Source organism: Oncorhynchus gorbuscha, linkage group LG25 (assembly GCF_021184085.1).
Source record: "Oncorhynchus gorbuscha isolate QuinsamMale2020 ecotype Even-year linkage group LG25, OgorEven_v1.0, whole genome shotgun sequence".
NCBI lineage: Eukaryota > Metazoa > Chordata > Actinopteri > Salmoniformes > Salmonidae > Oncorhynchus > Oncorhynchus gorbuscha.
In genome coordinates, this window is record NC_060197.1 from 50954325 (window position 1) to 50975911 (window position 21587).

At 49.2% G+C, this 21587-nt stretch overlaps 1 protein-coding gene across 1 annotated transcript in view; it reads right to left on the reverse strand.

The window, feature by feature from the left end:
* The window catches only part of LOC124014365 (NF-X1-type zinc finger protein NFXL1-like), a 113409-nt gene that overhangs the window by 15612 nt on the left and 76210 nt on the right, over nt 1-21587 (reverse strand). Inside the window, exons 17-18 of the mRNA XM_046329261.1 lie at nt 6822-6988; nt 3202-3271 (exon numbers count right to left, since the gene is read on the reverse strand). Of these exons, the coding sequence (XP_046185217.1) occupies nt 3202-3271; nt 6822-6988 (237 nt within the window). The remainder of the gene's footprint in view (nt 1-3201; nt 3272-6821; nt 6989-21587) is intronic.

Sequence of the window (21587 nt, forward strand, 5' to 3'; positions counted from 1 at the left end):
GCAGTGAGTAACACCAGGCAGTAATGTCTCAGCAGTGAGTAACACCAGGCAGTAATGTCTCAGCAGTGAGTAACACCAGGCAGTAATGTCTCAGCAGTGAGTAACACCAGGCAGTAATGTCTCAGCAGTGAGTATTTCTATAAATGAATGAAAAGCATATTTTTTGGAGGGTGGGGGGTGTTTGGCATCAATTGTATTTATTGACTTTGTTAGCGGGCAAAAGCTGCTCGCGGAAAGGCTGAGAAAAAGGCCGTGTGGATATCTGCTGTTCTTGGAATGGTTCGCTGAGAGGCCGTCACAGCTCCTGCCTACGGGACACAGAACCACCAAAATTGTTCCCAGGTGTGTGTGTGTTTGTGTGTGTTTGTGTGTGTTAGTGTTGTGTCAGTGTGTGTCAGTGTGTGTGTGTTAGTGTGTGTCGACTGTGTGTGTGTGTTGTGTGTGTCGACTGTGTGTGTGTGTCGACTGTGTGTGTGTGTCAGTGTTGTGTCAGTGTGTGTGTGTGTCAGTGTTGTGTCAGTGTGTGTGTGTGTTAGTGTGTGAGTGTGTGTGTGTGTTCGTGTTTGTTAGTGTTGTGTTAGTGTGTGTGTGTGGACTGTGTTTGTGTGTGTTGACTGTGTGTGTGTTAGTGTGTGTGTGTGTGTTAGTGTGTGTGTGTTAGTGTGTGTGTTAGTGTGTGTGTGTGTGTTAGTGTGTGTGTGTGTGTTAGTGTGTGTGTGTTAGTGTGTTAGTGTGTGTGTGTGTTAGTGTGTGTGTGTGTTAGTGTGTGTGTGTGTGTGTGTGTTAGTGTGTGTGTGTGTGTGGACTGTGTGTGTGTGTGTGTGTGTTAGTGTGTGTGTGTTAGTGTGTGTGTGTTAGTGTGTGTGTGTTAGTGTGTGTGTGTTAGTTTGTGTGTGTTAGTGTGTGTTAGTTTGTGTGTGTGTTAGTGTGTGTTAGTGTGTGTGTGTGTTAGTGTGTTAGTGTGTGTGTGTGTGTGTTAGGGTGTGTGTGTGTTAGGGTGTGTGTGTTAGGGTGTGTGTGTTAGGGTGTGTGTGTGTGTGTGTGTGTGTGTGAGTGTGTGTGTGTGTGTGTGTGTGTGTGTGTTGTGTTAGTGTGTTAGTGTGTGTGTTAGTGTGTGTGTTAGTGTGTGTGTGTGTGTGTGTGTGTGTGTGTGTGTGTGTGTGTGTGTGTGTGTGTGTGTGTGTGTGTGTGTGTGTGTGTGTGTGTGTGTGTGTGTGTGTGTGTGTAACCTTAAAACATAAACACACTGGCGCCACTGAGCCATCAGTGGAAAAACATGTTCTCAGAGTTAGAGGGGGGGAGAGAGAGGGGGAGAGAGAGGGGGAGAGAGAGAGGGGGAGAGAGAGGGGGAGAGAGAGGGGGAGAGAGAGGGGAGAGAGAGGGGGAGAGAGAGGAGGAGAGGAGGAGAGAGAGGGGGAGAGAGAGGGGGAGAGAGAGGAGGAGAGAGAGAGGAGGAGAGAGAGGAGAGAGAGGGGGAGAGAGAGGGTGGGGGAGAGGGGGAGAGAGAGGGGGAGAGAGAGGGTGGGGGAGAGAGAGGAGGAGAGAGAGGGTGGGGAGAGAGGAGGAGAGAGAGGGGGGAGAGAGAGGGAGAGAGGAGAGAGGGGGAGAGAGAGGGGGAGAGAGAGGAGGAGAGAGGGGGAGAGAGGGGGAGAGAGAGGAGAGAGAGGGGGGAGAGAGGGTGACAGACAGTGGGGAGAGAGAGGAGGAGAGAGAGGAGAGAGGGGGAGAGAGGAGGAGAGAGAGGAGAGAGGAGGGAGAGAGGGGAGAGAGAGGGGGGAGAGAGAGGGGAGAGAGAGGAGGAGAGAGAGAGAGAGAGGGGGGGAGAGAGGAGGAGGAGAGAGAGGAGAGGGGGGAGAGAGAGGAGAGAGAGGGGGAGAGAGAGGGTGGGGGAGAGAGAGGAGAGAGGGAGAGAGAGGAGAGAGAGGGGGAGAGAGAGGGTGGGGGAGAGAGAGGAGGAGAGAGAGGAGAGAGAGGGGGAGAGAGAGGGAGAGAGAGGAGAGAGAGGGTGGGGAGAGAGAGAGAGAGATGTTGAGAGAGAGGGATGGGGGAGAGAGAGAGAGGTGGGGGAGAGAGGGAGGAGAGAGAGGGGGGATACATAGATGTTGACAGAGGGTGGGGGAGAGAGGGGGGAGAGGGTGGGGGAGAGAGAGGGGGACAGAGGGGTGGGGGAGAGAGAGGGGGAGAGGGTGGGGGAGAGAGGGGAGAGGGTGAGATAAGGAGAGGGGGAGAGGGTGAGATAAGGAGAGGGGGAGAGGGTGAGATAAGGAGAGGGGGGAGAGGGTGAGATAAGGAGAGGGGGAGAGGGTGAGATAAGGAGAGGGTGGGAGAGGGAGAGGGGGTGTAACTCTCATCAACAGACGGACACAGAAACACAGATACTGATCTGACTGGGAAGGTAAGAGACTGCTCCAACTACCCACCCAGTCAGTCTACCCACCCAGTCACACTACCCACCCAGTCACTACCCACCCAGTCACTACCCACCCAGTCAGTCTACCCACCCAGTCAGTCTACCCACCCAGTCACACTACCCACCCAGTCACACTACCCACCCAGTCACTACCCACCCAGTCACTACCCACCCAGTCACTACCCACCCAGTCACTACCCACCCAGTCAGTCTACCCACCCAGTCAGTCTACCCACCCAGTCAGTCTACCCACCCAGTCACTACCCACCCAGTCACTACCCACCCAGTCACTACCCACCCAGTCACTACCCACCCAGTCAGTCTACCCACCCAGTCTCACTACCCACCCAGTCACTCTACCCACCCAGTCACTCTACCCACCCAGTCACTCTACCCACCCAGTCACTCTACCCACCCAGTCAGTCTACCCACCCAGTCAGTCTACCCACCCAGTCAGTCTACCCACCCAGTCACTCTAACCACTTTACAGAGACCCACACAGAGAGAGGACTTTAGAGAGACCCATACAGAGAGAGGACTTTAGAGAGACCCACACAGAGAGAGGACTTTAGAGAGACCCACACAGAGAGAGGACTTTAGAGAGACCCACACAGAGAGAGGACTTTAGAGAGACCCACACAGAGAGAGGACTTTAGAGAGACCCACACAGAGAGAGGACTGTAGAGAGACCCACACAGAGAGAGGACTTTAGAGAGACCCACACAGAGAGAGGACTGTAGAGAGACCCACACAGAGATAGGACTTTAGAGAGACCCACACAGAGAGCATACCTGTTTAGGACATTGGTTCTTACAGGACCCCAGATCAGCTTTAGTCTCATCTTCCGCACTTCTGAACGTCCTAGATTAAGGGCAGTAGATGTTGACAGAGTGTGTTAATGACAGATGTTGACAGACAGTGATATATAGATGTTGACAGACAGTGATAATGATAGATGTTGGCAGACAGTGATGTATAGATGTTGACAGACAGTGATATATAGATGTTGACAGACAGTGATATATAGATGTTGACAGACAGTGATATATAGATGTTGACAGACAGTGATAATGATAGATGTTGGCAGACAGTGATACATGTTGACAGACAGTGATATATAGATGTTGACAGACAGTGATAATGATAGATGTTGACAGACAGTGATAGATGTTGGCAGACAGTGATAATGATAGATGTTGACAGACAGTGATATATAGATGTTGGCAGACAGTGATAATCATAGATGTTGACAGACAGTGATAATCATAGATGTTGGCAGACAGTGATAATCATAGATGTTGACAGACAGTGATAATCATAGATGTTGACAGACAGTGATAATGATAGATGTTGGCAGACAGTGATACATGTTGACAGACAGTGATAGATGTTGACAGACAGTGATAATGATAGATGTTGGCAGACAGTGATAGATGTTGGCAGACAGTGATAATGATAGATGTTGGCAGACAGTGATGTATAGATGTTGACAGACAGTGATATATAGATGTTGGCAGACAGTGATATTGATAGATGTTGACAGACCGTGATAATCATAGATGTTGACAGACAGTGATAGATGTTGACAGACAGTGATAATGACAGATGTTGGCAGACAGTGATAGATGTTGACAGACAGTGATACATGTTGACAGACAGTGATACATGTTGACAGACAGTGATACATGTTGACAGACAGTGATACATGTTGACAGACAGTGATAATCATAGATGTTGACAGACAGTGATAATCATAGATGTTGACAGACAGTGATAATCATAGATGTTGACAGACAGTGATATATAGATGTTGACAGACAGTGATATATAGATGTTGACAGACTGATATATAGATGTTGACAGACAGTGATATATAGATGTTGACAGACAGTGATATATAGATGTTGACAGACAGTGATATATAGATGTTGACAGACAGTGATATATAGATGTTGACAGACAGTGATAATGATAGATGTTGGCAGACAGTGATACATGTTGACAGACAGTGATAGATGTTGGCAGACAGTGATAATGATAGATGTTGGCAGACAGTGATATATAGATGTTGGCAGACAGTGATATATAGATGTTGACAGACAGTGATAGATAGATGTTGACCGTGATATATAGATGTTGACAGACAGTGATATGTTGACAGACAGTGAGATGTTGACAGACAGTGATAATCATAGATGTTGACAGACAGTGATATGTTGATATACATGATGTTGACAGACAGTGATAATGATAGATGTTGACAGACAGTGATAATGATAGATGTTGACAGACAGTGATAATGATAGATGTTGACAGACAGTGATATATAGATGTTGACAGACAGTGATATATAGATGTTGACAGACAGTGATATATAGATGTTGACAGACAGTGATAGATGTTGACAGACCGTGATAGATGTTGACAGACCGTGATAGATGTTGACAGACCGTGATAGATGTTGACAGACCGTGATAGATGTTGACAGACCGTGATAGATGTTGACAGACCGTGATAGATGTTGACAGACCGTGATAGATGTTGACAGACAGTGATAGATGTTGACAGACAGTGATAGATGTTGACAGACAGTGATAGATGTTGAGTGATAGATGTTGACAGACAGTGATATATAGATGTTGACAGACAGATAGTGATAGATGTTGACAGACAGTGATAGATGTTGACAGACAGTGATAGATGTTGACAGACAGTGATATATAGATGTTGGCAGACAGTGATATATAGATGTTGACAGACAGTGATATATAGATGTTGGCAGACAGTGATATATAGATGTTGGCAGACAGTGATATATAGATGTTGGCAGACAGTGATATATAGATGTTGACAGACAGTGATATATAGATGTTGACAGACAGTGATAGATGTTGACAGACAGTAATAATGATAGAAGTTGACAGACAGTGATACATAGATGTTGACAGACTGTGATACATAGATGTTGACAGACAGTGATGTTGACAGATACATAGATGTTGATGTTGACAGTGATATATAGATGTTGACAGACAGTGATATATAGATGTTGACAGACAGTGATACATGTTGACAGACAGTGATACATGTTGACAGACAGTGATAATGATAGATGTTGACAGACAGTGATAATGATAGATGTTGATGTTGACAGACAGTGATACATAGATGTTGACAGGCAGTGATATATAGATGTGACAGACAGTGATATATAGATGTTGACAGACAGTGATATATAGATGTTGACAGACAGTGATATATAGATGTTGACAGGCAGTGATATATAGATGTTGACAGGCAGTGATATATAGATGTTGACAGGCTGTGATATATAGATGTTGACAGACAGTGATATATAGATGTTGACAGACAGTGACAGACAGTATATAGATGTTGACAGACATGTTGACAGACAGTGATACATAGATGTTGACAGACAGTGATACATACAGATGTTGACAGACAGTGATACATGTTGACAGACAGTGATATATAGATGTTGACAGATAGTGATACATGTTGACAGACAGTGATAGACAGTGATACATAGATGTTGACAGATAGTGATACATGTTGACAGATAGTGATAGATGTTGACAGACAGCGATAGTGATTGATGTTGACAGATAGTGATACATGTTGACAGACAGTGATATATAGATGTTGACAGATAGTGATACATGTTGACAGACAGCGATAGTGATTGATGTTGACTGCTGAGGATGGATCCAACATAACTCTGAAAGTTGATAGCTTTTCATTGATTCTAGTTCATATGTGTACACACATGGATCTGTGGTACTGGCAGTAGGCTGATCTGCTAGTGGGTGTAACGTGTGTGTGTGTGTGTTACGTGTGTGTGTGTGTGTGTAACGTGTGTGTGTGTGTGTATAACGTGTGTGTATATACGTTGACAGTGTAACGTGTGTGTATAACGTGTGTGTGTGTGTGTGTAACGTGTGTATAACGTGTGTGTGTGTGTGTGTGTGTAAAACGTGTGTGTGTGTGTGTAATGTGTGTGTGTGTGTGTGTGTATAACGTGTGTGTGTGTGTGTGTGTGTGTGTATAACGTGTGTGTGTGTGTGTGTGTGTGTGTGTGTGTGTGTGTGTGTGTGTGTGTGTGTGTGTGTGTGTGTGTGTGTGTGTGTGTGTGTGTGTGTGTGTGTGTGTGTGTGTGTGTGTTTATAACGTGTGTGTAACGTGTGTGTAACGTGTGTGTGTGTGTGTGTGTAACGTGTGTGTGTGACGTGTACGTGTATGTGTGTGTGACGTGTGTGTGTGACGTGTGTGTGTGTGTGTGTGACGTGTGTGTGTGTGTGTGTGTGTGTGTGTGTGTGTGTGTGTGTGTGTGTGTGTGTGTGTGTGTGTGTGTGTGTGTGTGTGTGTGTGTGTGTGTGTGTGTGAGACGTACAGGCAGTCGATGTAGAGCAGGGAGATCTTGCAGTGACAGCGTTGTCGGGTCATCTGTTGGCAGGGGGGGCACGACCCCGGGTGGCATGCCAACAGGCACGGGTGGGGACAGCCAGGGGAGCGAGGGTTAACACACCCCTCCTCACACACCACACACTCTGGACCCGCCTGGAGAGAGAGGGAAGTAAAGAAAGTGAGTGAGTGAGGTTATAGAGGTTAAAGAATACATAGTGCTGACTGTAAAGTTTGGTGGAGGACTAATGGTCTGGGGCTGTTGTTCATGGTTCAGGCTCCTTAGTTCCAGTGAAGGGAAATCTTAACGCTACAGCATACAGTGACATTCTAGACTATTCTTAACTTCCAACTTTAGTTTAGCGAAGGTCTTTCCAATGCCCCGTGTTCAAAGCGAGGTTCATACAGAAATGGTTTGTCGGGGCCTTCCGAGTGGCATAGTGGTCTAAGGCATCGCAGCAGTGCTTGAGGCGTCACTTCAGACCCGGGTTTGATCCCAGGGAGGTGGCACACAATTGGCCCAGTGTCGTCCGGGTTAGGGGAGGGTTTGGCCCAGTGTCGTATGGGTTAGGGGAGGGTTTGGCCCAGTGTCGTACGGGTTAGGGGACGGTTTGGCCCAGTGTCGTATGGGTTAGGGGACGGTTTGGCCCAGTGTCGTACGGGTTAGGGGACGGTTTGGCCCAGTGTCGTACGGGTTAGGGGACGGTTTGGCCCAGTGTCGTACGAGTTAGGGGAGGGTTTGGCCCAGTGTCGTACGAGTTAGGGGAGGGTTTGGCCCAGTGTCGTCCGGGTTAGGGGAGGGTTTGGCCCAGTGTCGTCCGGGTTAGGGGAGGGTTTGGCCCAGTGTCGTCCGGGTTAGGGGAGGGTTTGGCCCAGTGTCGTCCGGGTTAGGGGAGGGTTTGGCCCAGTGTCGTCCGGGTTAGGGGAGGGTTTGGCCCAGTGTCGTCCGGGTTAGGGGAGGGTTTGGCCCAGTGTCGTCCGGGTTAGGGGAGGGTTTGGCCCAGTGTCGTCTGGGTTAGGGGAGGGTTTGACCCAGTGTCGTCCGGGTTAGGGGAGGGTTTGACCCAGTGTCGTCCGGGTTATGGGAGGGTTTGACCCAGTGTCGTCCGGGTTAGGGGAGGGTTAGGCCCAGTGTCGTACGAGTTAGGGGAGGGTTTGGCCCAGTGTCATCCGGGTTAGGGGAGGGTTTGGCCCAGTGTCATCCGGGTTAGGGGAGGGTTTGGCCCAGTGTCGTCTGGGTTAGGGGAGGGTTTGGCCCAGTGTCGTCTGGGTTAGGGGAGGGTTTGACCCAGTGTCGTCTGGGTTAGGGGAGGGTTTGACCCAGTGTCGTCCGGGTTAGGGGAGGGTTTGACCCAGTGTCGTACGGGTTATGGGAGGGTTAGGCCCAGTGTCGTACGAGTTAGGGGAGGGTTAGGCCCAGTGTCGTACGAGTTAGGGGAGGGTTAGGCCCAGTGTCGTACGTGTTAGGGGAGGGTTAGGCCCAGTGTCGTACGAGTTAGGGGAGGGTTTGGCCCAGTGTCGTCTGGGTTAGGGGAGGGTTTGGCCCAGTGTCGTCTGGGTTAGGGGAGAGTTTGGCCCAGTGTCGTACAGAGTTAGGGGAGGGTTTGGCAGGCAGGGATGTCCTTGTCCCATCACGCTCTAGCGACTCCTGTAGTGGTCTGGGAGCACACTGAAACGGTTGCCAGTTGTACAGTGTTTCCTCCGACACATTGGTGCGGCTGGCTTCCGGGTTAAGTGCATAGTGTGGGATGGCAGGGTCGTGTTTCGGAGGACACATGGCTCTTAACCTTCGCCTCTCATGAGTCCGTACGAGAGTTGCAGCGATGGGACAAGACACAAGACTGTAACTACCAATTGGATGTCACGAAATTACGGGAGTAAAAAAGTAAAATTGTAGAAGAACTTGACTGGCAGATCTCCTGACCTCAACCCTATTTAACACCTTTGGGAGGAATTGGAGCCGAATCGCCCAAAATCAAATCATATTGGTCACACGCGCTGAATACAACAGGTGTAGTAGACCTTACAGTGAAATGCTGAATACAACAGGTGTAGTAGACCTCACAGTGAAATGCTGAATACAACAGGTGTAGTAGACCTCACAGTGAAATGCTGAATACAACAGGTGTAGTAGACCTCACAGTGAAATGCTGAATACAACAGGTGTAGTAGACCTCACAGTGAAATGCTGAATACAACAGGTGTAGTAGACCTCACAGTGAAATGCTGAATACAACAGGTGTAGTAGACCTCACAGTGAAATGCTGAATACAACTGGTATAGTAGACCTCACAGTGAAATGCTGAATACAACAGGTGTAGTAGACCTCACAGTGAAATGCTGAATACAACAGGTGTAGTAGACCTCACAGTGAAATGCTGAATACAACAGGTATAGTAGACCTCACAGTGAAAGGCTGAATACAACAGGTGTAGTAGACCTCACAGTGAAATGCTGAATACAACAGGTGTAGTAGACCTCACAGTGAAATGCTGAATACAACAGGTGTAGTAGACCTCACAGTGAAATGCTGAATACAACAGGTGTAATAGACCTTACAGTGAAATGCTGAATACAACAGGTATAGTAGACCTCACAGTGAAATGCTGAATACAACAGGTGTAGTAGACCTCACAGTGAAATGCTGAATACAACAGGTGTAGTAGACCTCACAGTGAAATGCTGAATACAACAGGTGTAGTAGACCTTACAGTGAAATGCTTACTTACGAGCCCCTAACCAACAATGCAGTTTAAAAAATATGGATAAGAATAAGAGATAATAGTGATTAATGAGCAGCAATACAGGGCCATTTAGTTGAGGTAATATGTACATGTAGGTAGAGTTATTAAAGTGACTATGCATAGATAATACCAGGGGGGGGGCAATGCAAATAGTAACATAACAATAGAGACTATATACAGGAGGGTACCGGTACAGAGTCAATGTGCAGAGGCATCGGTTATTTGTGGTAGTATGTACATGTAGGTAGAGATAAAGTGACTATGCATAGATGACAACAGAGAGTAGCAGTGGTGTGGAGAGGGGAGGGGAGGGGGGTGCACTGTAAATAGTCTGGGTAGCCATTTGATTAGATGTTCAGGAGTCCTATGACTTGGGGTTAGAAGCTGTTTAGAAGCCTCTTGGACCTAGACTTGGCGCTCCGGTACCGCTTGCCGTGTGGTAGCAGAGAGAACAGTTTGACTAGGGTGGCTGGAGTCTTTGACAATTCTTTGGGCCTTCCTCTGACACCGCCTGGTATAGAGGTCCTGGATGACAGGAAGCCTGGCCCCAGTGATGTACTGGGCCTAACGCACTACCCTCTGTAGCGCCTTCCTCTGACACCGCCTGGTATAGAGGTCCTGGGTGGCAGGAAGCTTGGTCCCAGTGATGTACTGGGCCCTACGTACCACCCTCTATAGGGTCTTGCGGTCAGACGCCGAGCAGTTTCCATACCAGGCGGTGATGCAACCGGTCAGGATGTTCTCGATGGTGCAGCTGTAGAACCTTTTGAGGATCTGAGGACCCATGCCAAATCTTTTCAGTCTCCTGAGGGGGAATAGGTTTTGTCGTGCTCTCTTCACGACTGTCTTGGTGTGTTTGGACCGTTCTAGTTTGATGGTGATGTGGAAACCAAGGAACTTGAAGCTCTCAACCTGCAGCTCCGTTGATGAGAATGGGGGCGGGCTCGGTGCTCCTTTTCCTGTAGTCCACAATCATCTCCTTAGTCTTGATCATGTTGAGTGAGAGGTTGACGTCCTGGCACCACGCGGCCAGGTCTCTGACCTCCTCCCTATAGGCTGTCTCGTCGATGTCGGTGATCAGGCCTACCAATGTTGTGTTTAGAGTAATTACATGTATAGGTCTCCTGATTTAAACCCGATCGAATTTGTTTGGTATCAACTGAAAAAATTAATCCTATCACTGTTGTTTTCGGCAAATTTAATGATTGTGTTGGAGTCGTGCCGTGCGAAGGGGTCCCCGTGTTGAGGATCAGCGTGGAGTCGTGCCGTGCGAAGGGGTCCCCGTGTTGGAGTCGTGCCGTGCGAAGGGGTCCCCGTGTTGAGGATCAGCGTGCCAGATGTGTCAGTGCCTTGCTCGAAGCAAGTCCCCACAGCAATGTTCCTACATCTAGTGGAAAGCCTTCCCAGAAGAGTGGAGGCTGTTATAGCAGCAATGTTCCTACATCTAGTAGAAAGCCTTCCCAGCAGAGTGGAGGCTGTTATAGCAGCAATGTTCCTACATCTAGTGGAAAGCCTTCCCAGAAGAGTGGAGGCTGTTATAGCAGCAATGTTCCAACATCTAGTGGAAAGCCTTCCCAGAAGAGTGGAGGCTGTTATAGCAGCAATGTTCCAACATCTAGTGGAAAGCCTTCCTAGAAGAGTGGAGGCTGTTATAGCAGCAATGTTCCTACATCTAGTGGAAAGCCTTCCCAGAATAGTGGAGGCTGTTATAGCAGCAATGTTCCTACATCTAGTGGAAAGCCTTCCCAGAATAGTGGAGGCTGTTATAGCAGCAATGTTCCTACATCTAGTGGAAAGCCTTCCCAGAAGAGTGGAGGCTGTTATAGCAGCAATGTTCCAGCATCTAGTGGAAAGCCTTCCCAGAAGAGTGGAGGCTGTTATAGCAGCAATGTTCCAGCATCTAGTGGAAAGCCTTCCTGTTATAGCAGAAGAGTCTAGTGGAAAGCCTTCCCAGAAGAGTGGAGGCTGTTATAGCAGCAATGTTCCTACATCTAGTGGAAAGCCTTCCCAGAAGAGTGGAGGCTGTTATAGCAGCAATGTTCCAGCATCTAGTGGAAAGCCTTCCCAGAAGAGTGGAGGCTGTTATAGCAGCAATGTTCCAACATCTAGTGGAAAGCCTTCCCAGAAGAGTGGAGGCTGTTATAGCAGCAATGTTCCAACATCTAGTGGAAAGCCTTCCTAGAAGAGTGGAGGCTGTTATAGCAGCAATGTTCCTAAATCTAGTGGAAAGCCTTCCCAGAATAGTGGAGGCTGTTATAGCAGCAATGTTCCTACATCTAGTGGAAAGCCTTCCCAGAAGAGTGGAGGCTGTTATAGCAGCAATGTTCCAGCATCTAGTGGAAAGCCTTCCCAGAAGAGTGGAGGCTGTTATAGCAGCAATGTTCCAGCATCTAGTGGAAAGCCTTCCCAGAAGAGTGGAGGCTGTTATAGCAGCAATGTTCCAACATCTAGTGGAAAGCCTTCCCAGAAGAGTGGAGGCTGTTATAGCAGCAATGTTCCTACATCTAGTGGAAAGCCTTCCTAGAAGAGTGGAGGCTGTTATAGCAGCAATGTTCCTACATCTAGTGGAAATCCTTCCCAGAATAGTGGAGGCTGTTATAGCAGCAATGTTCCTACATCTAGTGGAAAGCCTTCCCAGAAGAGTGGAGGCTGTTATAGCAGCAATGTTCCAGCATCTAGTGGAAAGCCTTCCCAGAAGAGTGGAGGCTGTTATAGCAGCAATGTTCCAGCATCTAGTGGAAAGCCTTCCCAGAAGAGTGGAGGCTGTTATAGCAGCAATGTTCCAACATCTAGTGGAAAGCCTTCCTAGAAGAGTGGAGGCTGTTATAGCAGCAATGTTCCAGCATCTAGTGGAAAGCCTTCCCAGAATAGTGGAGGCTGTTATAGCAGCAATGTTCCTACATCTAGTGGAAAGCCTTCCCAGAAGAGTGGAGGCTGTTATAGCAGCAATGTTCCAGCATCTAGTGGAAAGCCTTCCCAGAAGAGTGGAGGCTGTTATAGCAGCAATGTTCCAGCATCTAGTGGAAATCCTTCCCAGAATAGTGGAGGCTGTTATAGCAGCAATGTTCCTACATCTAGTGGAAAGCCTTCCCAGAAGAGTGGAGGCTGTTATAGCAGCAATGTTCCAGCATCTAGTGGAAAGCCTTCCCAGAAGAGTGGAGGCTGTTATAGCAGCAATGTTCCAACATCTAGTGGAAAGCCTTCCCAGAAGAGTGGAGGCTGTTATAGCAGCAATGTTCCTACATCTAGTGGAAAGCCTTCCCAGAAGAGTGGAGGCTGTTATAGCAGCAATGTTCCAACATCTAGTGGAAAGCCTTCCCAGAAGAGTGGAGGCTGTTATAGCAGCAATGTTCCAACATCTAGTGGAAAGCCTTCCCAGAAGAGTGGAGGCTGTTATAGCAGCAAAGGGGGGATATATATAGCGAATTATTCTATAAAATGCCCCTAAGAGATCAACAGGACTTTGTCCCATTACATTTGAGTAGTTGTTGAGCAACTAAAACAGCCGGAATCCAGTTGTCCCTTGGAAACACTGTAGATACCTTTTGACTACAGTCAGATAGAAGGTCATATATAATAATATAACTCGACACTTTCACTAGTCAATACAAATAAACATCTGTAGTGGGAGAAATGAAATGGATACATATCGGATATTATTTTTGATGATCTATCGTATTGTATCGTTTTGACAATATCGCAATATTATTTCATATAATTTATTAGCGCTAGTTGGCTGTACCTTCACAGCCGTTGATCCTATCGTTCCTTCACAGCTGTTGATCCTATCGCTCCTTCACAGCCGTTGATCCTATCTCTCCTTCACAGCCGTTGATCCTATAGCTCCTTCACAGCTGGTGGAAAGCCTTCCCAGAAGAGTGGAGGCTGTTATAGCAGCATCCTATCGCTATAAAATGCCTTCACAGGACTTTGTCCCATTACATTTGATCCTATCCCTCCTTCACAGCCTGTTGATCCTATCGACTCCTTCAGATAGCCGGTCATGATCCTATCGCTCCTTCAATACAGCATCTGTAGTGGGAGAAATGAAATCCTAACTCTTTGATGATCTTCGCAGCCGTTGATCCTAACTCTCCTTCACAGCCGTTGATCCTAACTCTGTACCTTCACAGCTGTTGATCCTAACTCTCCTTCACAGCTGTTGATCCTAACTCTCCTTCACAGCTGTTGATCCTAACTCTCCTTCACAGCTGTTGATCCTATCCCTCCTTCACAGCTGTTGATCCTATCTCTCCTTCACAGCTGTTGATCCTAACTCTCCTTCACAGCTGTTGATCCTAACTCTCCTTCACAGCTGTTGATCCTATCTCTCCTTCACAGCTGTTGATCCTATCGCTCCTTCACAGCTGTTGATCCTATCGCTCCTTCACAGCTGTTGATCCTATCGTTCCTTCACAGCTGTTGATCCTATCGCTCCTTCACAGCTGTTGATCCTATCGCTCCTTCACAGCTGTTGATCCTATCGCTCCTTCACAGCTGTTGATCCTATCGCTCCTTCACAGCTGTTGATCCTATCCCTCCTTCACAGCTGTTGATCCTATCCCTCCTTCACAGCTGTTTATCCTATCGTTCCTTCACAGCTGTTGATCCTATCCCTCCTTCACAGCTGTTGATCCTATCCCTCCTTCACAGCTGTTTAATAAGGAGCCCATTTGTTTTCAGTACATGCATCTCCATGACGGACCAAAACGTGTCTTCAGTACATTCATCTCCATGACGGACCAAAACGTGTTTTCTCTCTGTCCCTCTGAAGCTGATATGGAGAGCAATATGTTGGGAAGATCAAATCTCACAAACATATTCAATATTCAACAAATCACAATACATATCGCATCGGCACCCAAGTATCGTATCATGAGGTCCCTGGCATTTCCCAGCTCTGATAATCTGTGCACACACACACACACACACACACACACACACACACACACACACACACACACACACACACACACACACACACACACACACACACACACACACACACACACACACACACACACACACACACGTTGTGATGAAGTTCATTGCCAAATGCGGCCATCGCCAGCGTCTCCACCAATCACGAAACAGGACTTAGTGCCATGCTGTGATGTCACAGAGCATTCCACGGTGAAAAGTTCCAGAACGAGCATAGAGACGTTCCAAGATGGAGGCGAGAGCGCGTGTTGTTCCGCCATAAGAACAATAGGCTGTGATGTCACAGGGGGTGGGAGGAGCATTCCGTTCGCAGACAGAAATGCGCGTTCGTCCTCCCTGCAGGACAAACTGTTTGTGTGCAGGAGAGGAGTGACGGGGTGCTTAAGAAGGGTTTCTCCACGTCTCCGCCTGATCCTAACGAGCTTCCCTTAACGGAGAAATGTGTCCCCACCTCTCAGTCCCCGTCCTCCCCAACACCATCACCTCTCGTCCCCGTCCTCCCCAACACTATCACCTCCCGTCCTCCCCAACACCATCACCTCCCGTCCTCCCCAACACCATCACCTCCCGTCCTCCCCAACACCATCACCTCCCGTCCTCCCCAACACCATCACCTCCCGTCCTCCCCAACACCATCACCTCCCGTCCTCCCCAACACCATCACCTCCCGTCCTCCCCAACACCATCACCTCCCGTCCTCCCCAACACCATCACCTCCCGTCCTCCCCAACACCATCACCTCCCGTCCTCCCCAACACCATCACCTCCCGTCCCCCCAACACCATCACCTCCCGTCCCCGTCCTCCCCAACACCATCACCTCTCGTCCCCGTCCTCCCCAACACTATCACCTCCCGTCCTCCCCAACACCATCACCTCCCCGTCCTCCCCAACATTATCACCTCTCAGTCCCCGTCCTCCCCAACACCATCACCTCTCGTCCCCGTCCTCCCCAACACCATCACCTCCCGTCCCCGTCCTCCCCAACATTATCACCTCTCGTCCCCGTCCTCCCCAACACCATCACCTCTCAGTCCCCGTCCTCCCCAACACCATCACCTCTCGGTCCCCGTCCTCCCCAACACTATCACCTCCCGTCCTCCCCAACACCATCACCTCCCCGTCCTCCCCAACATTATCACCTCTCAGTCCCCGTCCTCCCCAACACCATCACCTCTCGTCCCCGTCCTCCCCAACACCATCACCTCCCGTCCCCGTCCTCCCCAACATTATCACCTCTCGTCCCCGTCCTCCCCAACACCATCACCTCTCAGTCCCCGTCCTCCCCAACACCATCACCTCTCGTCCCCGTCCTCCCCAACACCATCACCTCTCGGTCCCCGTCCTCCCCAACACTATCACCTCCCGGTCCCCGTCCTCCCCAACACCATCACCTCTCGGTCCCCGTCCTCCCCAACACTATCACCTCCCGTCCCCGTCCTCCCCAACACCATCACCTCTCGTCCCCGTCCTCCCCAACACTATCACCTCCCGTCCCCCCCAACACCATCACCTCTCGGTCCCCGTCCTCCCCAACACCATCACCTCTCGGTCCCCGTCCTCCCCAACACTATCACCTCCCGTCCCCCCAACACCATCACCTCCCGTCCCCGTCCTCCCCAACACTATCACCTCTCGGTCCCCGTCCTCCCCAACACCATCACCTCTCGGTCCCCGTCCTCCCCAACACCGTCACCTCCGTCCCCGTCCTCCCCAACACCGTCACCTCCCGTCCTCCCCAACACCGTCACCTCCCGTCCTCCCCAACACCGTCACCTCCCGTCCCTCCCCCCAACAACACCGTCAGTCCCCGTCCTCCCCAACACCATCACCTCTCGTCCCCGTCCTCCCCAACACTATCACCTCCCGTCCTCCCCAACACCATCACCTCTCAGTCCCCGTCCTTCCCAACACCATCACCTCTCGTCCCCGTCCTCCCCAACACCATCACCTCCCGTCCCCGTCCTCCCCAACACCATCACCTCCCGTCCCCGTCCTCCCCAACACCATCACCTTTCGGTCCCCGTCCTCCCCAACACCATCACCTCCCGTCCCCGTCCTCCCCAACACCATCACCTCTCGTCCCCGTCCTCCCCAACACCATCACCTCTCGTCCCCGTCCTCCCCAACACTATCACCTCCCGTCCCCGTCCTCCCCAACACTATCACCTCCCGTCCCCGTCCTCCCCAACACTATCACCTCCCATCCTCCCCAACACCATCACCTCCCGTCCCCGTCCTCCCCAACACCATCACCTCTCGGTCCCCGTCCTCCCCAACACCATCACCTCTCGGTCCCCGTCCTCCCCAACACTATCACCTCCCGTCCCCGTCCTCCCCAACACCCTCACCTCTCGTCCCCGTCCTTCCCAACACTCTCACCTCCCGTCCTCCCCAACACTATCACCTCCCGTCCTCCCCAACACTATCACCTCCCGTCCTCCCCAACACTATCACCTCCCGTCCTCCCCAACACCATCACCTCCCGTCCTCCCCAACACCATCACCTCCCGTCCCCGTCCTCCCCAACACCATCACCTCTCGGTCCCCGTCCTCCCCAACACCATCACCTCTCGGTCCCCATCCTCCCCAACACCATCACCTCTCGGTCCCCATCCTCCCCAACACCACCACCTCCCGTCCCCGTCCTCCCCAACACCATCACCTCCCGTCCCCGTCCTCCCCAACACTATCACCTCCCGTCCCCCCCAACACCATCACCTCCCGTCCCCGTCCTCCCCAACACCATCACCTCCCGTCCCCGTCCTCCCCAACACTATCACCTCTCGGTCCCCGTCCTCCCCAACATTATCACCTCCCGTCCTCCCCAACACCATCACCTCTCGGTCCCCGTCCTCCCCAACACCATCACCTCTCGGTCCCCGTCCTCCCCAACACCATCACCTCTCGGTCCCCGTCCTCCCCAACACCATCACCTCTCCGTGTTCACCACGTCAGTCTGGTAATCAGAGGTTGTAATACTCGGTCCCGTGGACCCCGGAGTAACAGCGTACCGCACGACAGGCACACACAAAGCAATCATGTGAGACATTCCACACACGCATGTGTGTGTGTGTGTGTGTGTGTGTGTGTGTGTGTGTGTGTGTGTGTGTGTGTGTGTGTGTGTGTGTGTGTGTGTGTGTGTGTGTGTGTGTGTGTGTGTGTGTGTGTGTGTGTGTGTGTGTTAGGGAGAGTAATAGAAGACTATTATAGGCAGTGCATTCATAGAGCATTCATAACCATTCATAACCATTCATAGAGCATTCATAGAGCATTCATAACCATTCATAGAGCATTTGTAACCATTCATAACCATTCATAGAGCATTCATAGCCATGCATAGAGCATTCGTAACCATTCATAGAGCATTCATAACCATGCATAGAGCATTCATAACCATTCATAACCATGCATAGAGCATTCATAACCATTCATAGAGCATTCATAACCATTCATAGAGCATTCATAACCATTCATAACCATGCATAGAGCATTCATAACCATTCATAGAGCATTCATAACCATTCATAGAGCATTCATAACATTCATAACCATTCATAGAGCATTCATAACCATTCATAACCATTCATAACCATTCATAGAGCATTCATAACCATTCATAGAGCATTCATAGAGCATTCATAACCATTCATAGAGCATTCATAACCTTTCACGTATTACACATGTACTTGTTGCAGCCTGAATTCACCCCATAATGACAAAGTGAAAACATGTTTTTCAATAATTGTTCTTCTTCATTTGTTTATGAAATGCATAAATATTTAATTTATTTTGAGCGTTAGTCAAAAGTTTGGACACGCCTACTCATTCAAGGATTTATTTTTACTATTTTTACTATTTTCTACACTGTAATACAATCACCACCTTCCGGAGACACCTGAAACCCCACCTCTTTAAGGAATACCTAGGATAGGTTAAGTAATCCCTCTCACCCCACCCCCCCCTAAGTTTTAGATGCACTATTGTTAAGTGACTGTCCCACTGGATGTCATAAGGTGAATGCACCAATTTGTAAGTCGCTCTGGATAAGAGCGTCTGCTAAATGACTTAAATGTAAAATGTAAATGTAGTAACCAAAAAAGTGTTAAACCAATCTAAACATATTTTATATTTGAGATTCTTCAAAGTAGCCACCCTTTATCTTGATGACAACTTTGCACACTTGGCATTCTCTCAACCAGCTTCATGAGGTAGTCACCTGGAATACCAAGCGTTTGACTGGTACTGTAAGTATTCACACCCCTGAATCAATACATGTTAGAATAACCTTTGGCAGTGATTACAGCTGTGAGTCTTTCTGGGTAAGTCTCTAAGAGTGATTACAGCTGTGAGTCTTTCTGGGTAAGTCTCTAAGAGTGATTACAGCTGTGAGTCTTTCTGGGTAAGTCTCTAAGAGTGATTACAGCTGTGAGTCTTTCTGGGTAAGTCTCTAACAGCGATTACAGCTGTGAGTCTTTCTGGGTAAGTCTAAGAGTGATTACAGCTGTGAGTCTTTCTGGGTAAGTCTCTAAGAGTGATTACAGCTGTGAGTCTTTCTGGGTAAGTCTCTAAGAGCGATTACAGCTGTGAGTCTTTCTGGGTAAGTCTCTAAGAGCGATTACAGCTGTGAGTCTTTCTGGGTAAGTCTCTAAGAGCTGTGAGTCTTTCTGGGTAAGTCTCTAAGAGCTGTGAGTATTTCTGGGTAAGTCTCTAAGAGTGATTACAGCTGTGAGTCTTTCTGGGTAAGTCTCTAAGAGCTGTGAGTATTTCTGGGTAAGTCTCTAAGAGTGATTACAGCTGTGAGTCTTTCTGGGTAAGTCTCTAAGAGCGATTACAGCTGTGAGTCTTTCTGGGTAAGTCTCTAACAGTGATTACAGAAGTGAGTCTTTCTGGGTAAGTCTCTAAGAGCTGTGAGTCTTTCTGGGTAAGTCTCTAAGAGTGATTACAGCTGTAAGTCTTTCTGGGTAAGTCTCTAAGAGCTTTGCACACCTGGATTGTACAATATTTGCCCATTATTCTTTTAAAAATTCTTCAAGCTCTGTCAAGCTGGTTGTTGATCATTTCTAGACAACCATTTTCATGTCTTGCCATAGATTTTCAAGCCGATTTAAGTCAAAACTAACTAGGCCACTCAGGAACATTCAACGTTGTCTCAGTAAGAGAAGGAGATGAGGGGAGGGTGAGAGAAGGAGATGAGGGGGAGAGAAGGAGACGAGGGGGAGCAAAGGAGAGAAGGAGACGAGAGGGAGAGAAAGAGACGAGGGGGAGAGAAAGAGACGAGGGGGAGAAAGAGAAGAGAAAGAGACGAGGGGGAGAAAGAGACGAGGGGGAGAGAAAGAGACGAGGGGGAGAAAGAGACGAGGGGGAGAGAAAGAGACGAGGGGGAGAAAGAGACGAGGGGGAGAGAAAGAGACGAGGGGAGAAAGAGACGAGGGGGAGAAAGAGACGAGGGGAGAAAAGAGACGAGGGGGAGAAAGAGACGAGGGGGAAGAGAGACGAGGGGGAGAGAAAGAGACGAGGGGGGGAGAGAAAGAGACGAGGGGGGAGAGAAAGGAGACGAGGGAGAGAAAAGAGACGAGGGGGAGAGAAAGAGACGAGGGGGAGAGAAAGGAGACGAGGGGGAGAGAAAGAGACGAGGGGAGAGAAAGGAGACGAGGGGGAGAGAAGGAGACGAGGGGGAGAGAAAGAGACGAGGGGGAGAGAAAGAGACGAGGGGGAGAGAAAGAGACGAGGGGAGAGAAAGAGACGAGGGGGAGAGAAGAGACGAGGGGGAGAGAAGGAGATGAGGGGAGGGAGAGAAAGAGACGAGGGGGAGAAAGAGACGAGGGGGAGAGAGAAGAGACGAGGGGGGGGAAAGAGACGGAGGGGGAGAAGAAAGAGACGAGGGGAGAGAAAGAGACGAGGGGAGAGAAGGAGAGAAAGAGACGAGGGAGAGAAGGAGAGAAAGAGAAACCCCTTCTGTCTACGGGGTTTGAGAAGTCGCGAGAAGGAGACAGTCCTTGGGCAGAGAAGGAGATGAGGGGTCAGAGTTCGAAGGAGACGCTTACAGGGAGGGGGAAGGAGACGGCATGGGAGAGAAGGTGAGAAGGAGATTATTAATACACAGGGGTTAAAATGCCATCAAACCCAACAACAAGGCAGCACAGAAGGAGGGGAGGGGGAAGATTCACACTCAATCCTATTGTATTTATTATGGAGGAGACGAGGGGAAGAGAAGGAGACGAGGGGGAGAGAAGGAGAGAGGAGACGAGAGGGAGAGAAGGAGAGAAAAGGAGACGAGGGAGAGATGGCAGCAGACACACACAAACCCCTTCTGTCTACGCTACCTGTAGTTTGTTGGTTGTTCGCGGTGACACGGTGACAGTCCTTGGTGCAGCTATGGGGTTACCACAGGTCAGAGTTCGACCACAGAGCACGCTTCCAGGAGAAAGGCCCCATTAGACGGTGGCATGGGACCTTCCTGGGGTCACCTAACACACACATTAATACACACACACATTATTAATACACACACACACACGTTAAAATGCCATCAAACCCAACAACATCAACAGGCAGCACACACACACATCTCCATCACACTAATTCATATATCCTATTGTATTTATTATGGATCCCCATTAGTTCCTGCCAAGGCAGCAGCTACTCTTCCTGGGGTTTATTATGGATCCCCCATTAGTTTCCTGGGGTTTATTATGGCAGCAGCTACTCTTCCTGGGGTTTATTATGGATCCCCATTAGTTCCTGCCAAGGCAGCAGCTACTCTTCCTGGGGTTTATTATGGATCCCCATTAGTTCCTGCCATGGCAGCAGCTACTCTTCCTGGGGTTTATTATGGATCCCCATTAGTTCCTGCCATGGCAGCAGCTACTCTTCCTGGGGTTTATTATGGATCCCCATTAGTTCCTGCCAAGACAGCAGCTACTCTTCCTGGGGTCCAGCAACCCCATTAATTAAATACAATTGAAAATACTACATGACATGTCACTCTTCATTTATTATGGATTCCCTCAGACCACTACTACCACAAATCTACAATACATGATCTATAATATATAATATCTACAAAAC